We start from the raw sequence: 6,940 nt of genomic DNA on the forward strand, positions 1-6,940 counted from the left end.
TCCATACTGGGGCTAACATATATTGATACATTTCAACGAGGAGAGTGGAAAGCCTCACATGTCTGCATGGCAGCAGCTGATGATATTGAGTGCTATCGATTGCACTTTAGATTTTGGTACTGATATAGCAGCCTGTACTGTATCTGAGCGTTAATGATAGTAGTTAAAAGGCTCTTAAATGCATTCTTGTAAAAACAACAGTTGGTAATCTTCATCTTTTTTTTATTGGTTAAAAAGAAAACTCACCACAGTGTGTGGTGTGATTTATGATCACAAACGTCTTCTTCTTTTAATTTTTTATATATAAAATTTTTTAAAGTTAGTCCAAACGGTAAAACGTAAAATCTATAGCTAAAATAGAAAACCCACCACGGTATGTGGTGTGAGTTGTAATTTTAAAAACTGGTGGTTATTCCTTTTTAATAGATAAAAAAATACTAACGTTAGATTAGTCAAAACAGTATGTTAACAAAGGAAACAACAGTGAGTGGTTTAATATAATTATTTTTATTAAGATTTCTCTTTCATCTTTTTAAATTATTTGATAAAAATATTGTATTAAATTTATTCCATAGTTATCTCTTTGAAACCATCTTTATTTTTAGAATACTTGAATCGTAACTTCGTGAATTAATTCGTCAAAGTTTTGTTGAACTTGAAGCAGTGACAAAATTTTACAAAAAGCAATAACCTTAACTTCTCAGTGGTCCTTCTCAAATCACTAAAGTTATATCTGAGATGAAATGGGAAAAAGCAACATTATTACCATTTTATCTCGAAATTTGTGGAATCATCTTTCTTAAGGAGAGAAATTGTAGAAACAAAAGAGCCAATTGAATTGAAAACGAATGGTAAAAAAAGAATCACTTCGATACCTGTCATTATATAATCTAAGATCCAGTAAAGATTTCTTCGCTATTAACTCGACGTTATTAGGTGATCTTATATACAAGATATTAGGCAATTTCTATTTCAAATGGAAATACCACAGCCAAATGAGTTCCACACGCAGGAAACAAAAACCAAAATACGAGGTTGTCACAATAAAGGAACAAATTGTTCGGCAGCTTGGGTCCCTAACATGAAGACTTTGCAAAAAAAAAAAGTTTTGAATATTTTATGCAGAATATCTTTATAAGCAATTAATTTTACTATATATAATACAAGTATATTTCAATATCGTAGCAAATTCTTCGTGTTGTCTTTTGTTACTCTCAAAACCGCCCTCTCTGTGTTCTTCCTTTACCCAAATCAATTTTCATTTTAACCCTACAGCTCTTCAAGTCATTGATATGTCATCCACTTCCTTCAGTATATACATACCTCCCTAGCTTCTTACTCATTTGCAACTTATGTTTCCCTCTCATTCCACTTATCTCCTTTTCTTCTCTACTGCCATTCCACCTATCTCACGTTGCCCTCTGAAGCCACTTTATCTGCGCTTCGTTTCACGCTTGAGTATCTCCTCCAAACGCCACCTTTCTTTGACACTCAAAACATTCTCCAATTGTTCCAGTGTCAGATTTATTTCCCGTTTCGAGTGCAAGGGCGGCCAAAGTGTTGTAATGGCGAAGGTTCTGTGGGCGATAGAGCAGCGAAATGCGAGAATGTTTTACTTTACTTCGCAGTTTCTACTAAAATATGTCAAAAATGTTATGTTTGAAATGCTGCTACAGTTGTAATCCCTTTATCACACTTTTCTACGTGCTATTTTTGCTTCAACAAGCCGGTGTTGGTGCTAATCAAAGTTTCTAACTGTAGTTGCTGCGAAAGTGTTAAATCTACATAGTTAATTGCTTGACAAAACAACAAAAACAAAGTTCAAGTATTTGTGCTCTAGCTGGTTGGTATTGTTGTTGTTTGTTGCTTAGCTCTTGGCTCGTGTAGCCTTTTCGGTGTTTTTGTGGGCTTTGCAATTTCAGTGTTAATAGCGAATTAAGCCAAGTGGGTCAACGAAAGGTGAAATAAATACTCAACGGTGTTAAATGGCAGCGATTTTAGTTAAATCGGTTTGGTTTTCTTGCTTTCTCCGCATTTTATGCGAAGTATTCTTTTGTATTTGCGGATGCTTGGGTGTTAAGTGGTGTCTGTGTATCTGTAATTAGATATAACATTCCTACGTGACTTTTAAAGGGGATGGGTGATCGATTTGAAAGCTGTGTTACCACAATTTTTTTTGAAATTTCGAACTGGAAATATTTAATATTTACTTATGATGTAAGATTTAAACGTGAAGTTCCCGATCATTATTTTCACATTTGTTTTACACTTAGCTATTTCCAACATAACATTCCAAAATTTCACCTAAGCTGCAAAAAAAATCGTTTGCTGGTAGGAGGTTACTGCTACAGGACTTAGTTTCGATTACTTACATTAAAAAAGTTACTTTTTTTTAACAGCGGTAACACTCAGTCCGCGGTTCTGGCCATGACAAAGTTCAGAAAGTATTTCGGCTACGAAAAACTTTCTCATAAGGTCCATTACATTTTCAACGGCAGCTTAAAATTTGCTGTTTCTCTCAAAACATACATTCTTCCAATCTTTGGAAGGATCGCATTATTTTCTAAATGTAGCTATTTGACAGGAATTTCGCCAATAGATGTGCATACATATGTATAGATGAGTTCCTTAAAGATCAATTTGAAAATGATAAACTTTCGTCTATTTGAAGCCAAAAAAAAAAAACAGAAAATTCTTGAGCGGGATTTTTAAGTGAACCCTTGGGATCTCACCGGATCAGTAACACCGGTCTGAAAATTTTTAATGCTATCAAGTATAGTGTTCATTAGGACTTCTAAAGTATTTAACTTCAGTTGTGATATAATACACAGACCCATAGTTTTTTGAAGTATGTATTTTATAAGTATAGCAACGAATAGTTAAAATTTGGCTATTTTAGTAATAACGTGTTGGAAAGATGTGTTCGAACTTTTTGAGAATGTGTCAATGAAGTTTTAGAATAATTTATCGTAATAACATAAAGTGTGTGACTTCACTATATTATTTTCAAGTGCCTAATTGTAGGCAACAGTAAATTTTTTTTACCGCTAAAAACTAAAATATTGTCTACATTTAGGATGCAGTCTATAGACCAAGCGTTAATTCGATGAATGTACAAGCAATTTAAAAAGTTAGAATAAAAAATATAATAACAATACAGCAATTTAGAATAGTTTGGCTAAAAATATGTTTACATTGAGCTTTTTATTTCACTGCTCACTCGTGTAAAGCTTTTTATGTACAAAATAATATTATATTTGCATTTGTGCTATCTCCATCATGTACTACATTCTACATTGTAAAAATTATCCAATATACTGTGGCACATACCTGTGAACACGCATCGCATCGATGGCAGTCGGCTGCATGAGCTCGTGCTGTTGCACTTCCTTGCGGAACTGTGCATTGTAACGGCGGAATGCGTCCATGTAGCGCCATTGGCAAACTTGCTGACTACGCGCAGCGCAAATATGACGAGAATGACAGGAAGGCGGCGAAGAGCGGGTCGTGGGTGAGCGGAGCAGTGCAAGACAAACGGAAAGAAGTTGAATTGTTGAGATGCAATCGATGGATTACAGGTGCAGCAGTGAGAATAAAAGGACAATGATGTGAAATATGAAATGAAAATATTTGCTGAGCACACACGAACAAAAAAAAAAAAACAAAAAAAAACGAGCAAGACATGGAGCCAGGTAAGGTAAACCACAAAAAAGAAGAGGAACATAAAATGAAAACCACATAAACATAAAGGCAAAGGCAGTCACAGACATGACTAATATACGTGTGTGTGTGTCTAGACTTCTAGCTGGTGTATGTAAGATTCTATAAGCGTATGCACGAGTGCATTCTCGAAGCGCTTGAGGGATTTACAACTACGACACGATGTGTTCACTGCACGTACAAGAGCGCTAACTACTGGAGTACACGGATCAGCGCCGGCAGCAAACCGCATACAAGGTCTCAGCTAAGGATAGGCAGCAATGAGCGTTGAATGCATGAAAGCAGGTTGCGAGGAGGCAAATCAAATCAAGCCAAACGAGGCAGTAAGGAAATGCAATTTCCTGACGAATTGTAAAAAGATTTGTTGCGCTTTTGCGTTGTCTTCCTGGTTGGGCAACAACAAACTACACAGCGCCGCACATAAGCGGAAGGCAGAAGAAGTGCACCAAAGTAGAGCTATAGATATTGCAGATACTATGTGTTGTTTTTGCAACTGCAACAATTGTTGTCACAGTGAATAGCTATTCACTGCCTTTGCCAACTGATTGTGTCTTTAATACTTTTTTTTTGTCTCTTTTTCCCTATTTTTAATGTCATTTTTTCTAACACTCTTCACGCTCACCCTCGCGCCCGCTCTACCAGCACTTGTCTTCTTCTTAAGTAAGTATGTTTGTATATATATTTTTCACTATTTGCTACTCACTACGTTTGCGTTTGGTTGTCATTGCTCGATCGCGATGGCCCGTAGCCAACACGTCGGGCGATAAGTACGCGGTACCATTGTTTCTGTAGCGCATTCATCGGTCGCTTGAACGGATTTGTATCGTATTCCAATTTCATGTTGGTTCAAGCACTGCAAAGATACGGAAAGAAAAAAAATAAATGTATATATACTATAGTGTCCGTACAAATAAAAATAATGAGCATCTATAGTATTTTGCTTTCGAGAGCAAGACATGCTGCTCGGTGCGCGCTGCTGCTGGATATGTTTGCAGCACGCGAAACGCAATTGCAATTTTACTTGATTGCTAACACGTTGCTTTGGCTTGTGCGGCTTCGCAATTTTTCACCTGCTTGTTCTGTTTGTGCGCGGTCTTGTGATTTTCTGATTTCGGAATTGCGCTAAGGTATATATCTACCCTTTGGGTTATTTGCTTTATCGGATGGTGCAGCTCGTTGGTGACGACTGTTTGTATTGAACAAATAAATTGGCTAAGTATCGCACTCATACGTGCGCAAGCATGTGTGTGTAAGTGTAAATAATAGTTGTAAAAAGGGTTGCCAATTTTCTATAATTGCACTGGCGTATAAAAACAAAATATTCTGCTTTTATGTTGATTAAATTGGATACAGAAAAATCAAAGAATATTTTTTGTTGGTTATTAAAAAAAATTAGAAAAATATTAGCGATCATTTTAGACCTAAAATTTTTATAATCTTTGTTCTGTCAAAAAAGATTAAGATCTACATTTGTCATAAAAAGTTTATAAATTATTTTTCGATATTTTTTCCCATAGAAATGCTACGTGCTCTTATACAAAGAAAATTGGAAAGGATAGCTCTTCATAGATTCTCCAACATTAACCCTATCGTAATGAACAACAGTATAAAAAACTGTACGCCAAAAGACTAAAGTTTGGAGCAAAATAGAGATACTCAATATTTCTGTCGACATTAAACTAGAGCTAAGTTATATAAGCTTCGGTTTTAGGTGAACCTACAGAAGTCAAGAACCTAAGTTCTAAATATGCATAAGATATATTATATATCGTATATTCATACGAGCTTTTATATAGGCTCCCCTATGGGTCCACAGTATATCAATAAAACTATTCCGCAAGGATTTTTTTTCGAAGCCAACTTGAAAGATTATGATTCTCCCATATGTAAAATTTTAAGTTAGAAAGTATTGAGAACAGAGTTAGCTAAGCAGGGCATACATATATTAGAATATCTGGACCTTAATTTCCTCGAAAGCTCAGCAAAAGCTTGAGTTTAATGATATACTTAAAAAATATTTTATTCGGATTGCGGTGGCTTACACTTAGGAGCTCAAATTCTTAGATATTTGCAGGTCAACTTATTTTTGTTGAATGGATTAATTCGTGATAAGCTCACCCTTTCATCAGCATGACTATTTGAGGATATGGTTCGGTTATAAAATTAGAATTTAAATTTTAGCATGATCAGATAAAAACTATCGGGGTGTCGTTCCTATAACCATTAAATTATTGTTGGCACCAATTCCAATTCCAAATACATATAATATTTAAGAAAAAAAATTCGGCAACGTAAACGAAACAACTTGAAATATATTCTGAAAATATTATTTTTGAATTTCAACTAATGAAATTCGTTGGTACTTCTTCGTAACATCTGGGATCTTCTAATTGGTGTTCATTGCTTTGACTTGCTTGGCTTTGTGGACTTTTACAACTTATTTAATTCAGTTAAGAAAAATTATTGAAAATGTACTCGATTTGATAAAACTTGTCGAGTTGGTAACCCTAAACAGTTCCGTTATGTATTACATGTGATTCGTTATGCATTGCCAAGGCAGCCAATTTTGTTGCGATTTATTTTAGCGCATTTGTTTAACATTAAGGGGTCAAAATAAACGCACAGAAGAAAAAATGAAGCTTCGACGCTTAAATGAAAAAGGGTCAAACAGCGAAGAAATAAAAATGAAGTTGAATTTTTGTACAGCGCAGTTGCGTCACAACTGGGATTTCGGCATTGTTAAACTGTTACAGCAGTATGTTTGGGCAATAATTTATTGCGAGCACTCAGTGAACGAATCGATATGTCATTATGGTGTAATGATGCCATTTCAACCCGAACACAAAGAGGAGGCAAGCAAAAAGTAGAAAGAGTGAGAGCTAGAAAAGGTCAAATATGCTGATAAGCGAGAAGTAGTAGTTGAAATTCGTCTAAAGTGTAGCAGGAAGTTGCATGGGCAAAGGGTGTACGGGTCAATAACGCGCATCTAATGGCCATTGGTGCACAGCTGGCGTTGTTCCAAATGTATTTTCACATAGAAAAATAAGGTAACAAAGAATAAGAACATCGTTGTATAAATGCTTTTTTAATATAAATGCGCGCCAATTTAAAACATAAATTGCAAATGAAAACTTTTCGTGCAAAACATGCAAGGAGAAGTGAGGCAGCCGCTTTAGTAATCTTTATCGACGACTGGCCTGGTGAGTGAGTAAAGACGGAC

The 6,940-nt window shown here is 35.4% G+C and overlaps 1 protein-coding gene across 1 annotated transcript; it reads right to left on the reverse strand.

The window, feature by feature from the left end:
* Positions 1 to 1,113: 1,113 nt before the first annotated feature.
* On the reverse strand, positions 1,114 to 4,934 carry LOC106615561 (uncharacterized). The gene is made up of 4 exons (XM_014231834.3): positions 4,791 to 4,934; positions 4,424 to 4,573; positions 3,331 to 3,453; positions 1,114 to 1,577 (listed from the first exon to the last, which is right to left on the reverse strand). The coding sequence occupies exons 2-4, from the start codon at positions 4,558 to 4,560 to the stop codon at positions 1,433 to 1,435; spliced, it is 405 nt and encodes a 134-aa protein (XP_014087309.1). The 5' UTR covers positions 4,561 to 4,573; positions 4,791 to 4,934; the 3' UTR covers positions 1,114 to 1,432.
* Between the last annotated feature and the right edge of the window lie 2,006 nt (positions 4,935 to 6,940).

Source organism: Bactrocera oleae, chromosome 3, assembly GCF_042242935.1.
Source record: "Bactrocera oleae isolate idBacOlea1 chromosome 3, idBacOlea1, whole genome shotgun sequence".
Lineage (NCBI taxonomy): Eukaryota > Metazoa > Arthropoda > Insecta > Diptera > Tephritidae > Bactrocera > Bactrocera oleae.

Coding starts and splice junctions, on each gene's coding strand:
- LOC106615561 (XM_014231834.3), bottom strand. CDS start 4,560: ATGAAATTGGAATACGATACAAATCCGTTCAAGCGACCGATGAATGCG. Junction 3,454..4,423: donor GACAACCAAACGCAAACGTA/GTGAGTAGCAAA, acceptor CGCTGCGCGTAG/TCAGCAAGTTTGCCAATGGC. Junction 1,578..3,330: donor GATGCGATGCGTGTTCACAG/GTATGTGCCACA, acceptor TATCGCCCACAG/AACCTTCGCCATTACAACAC.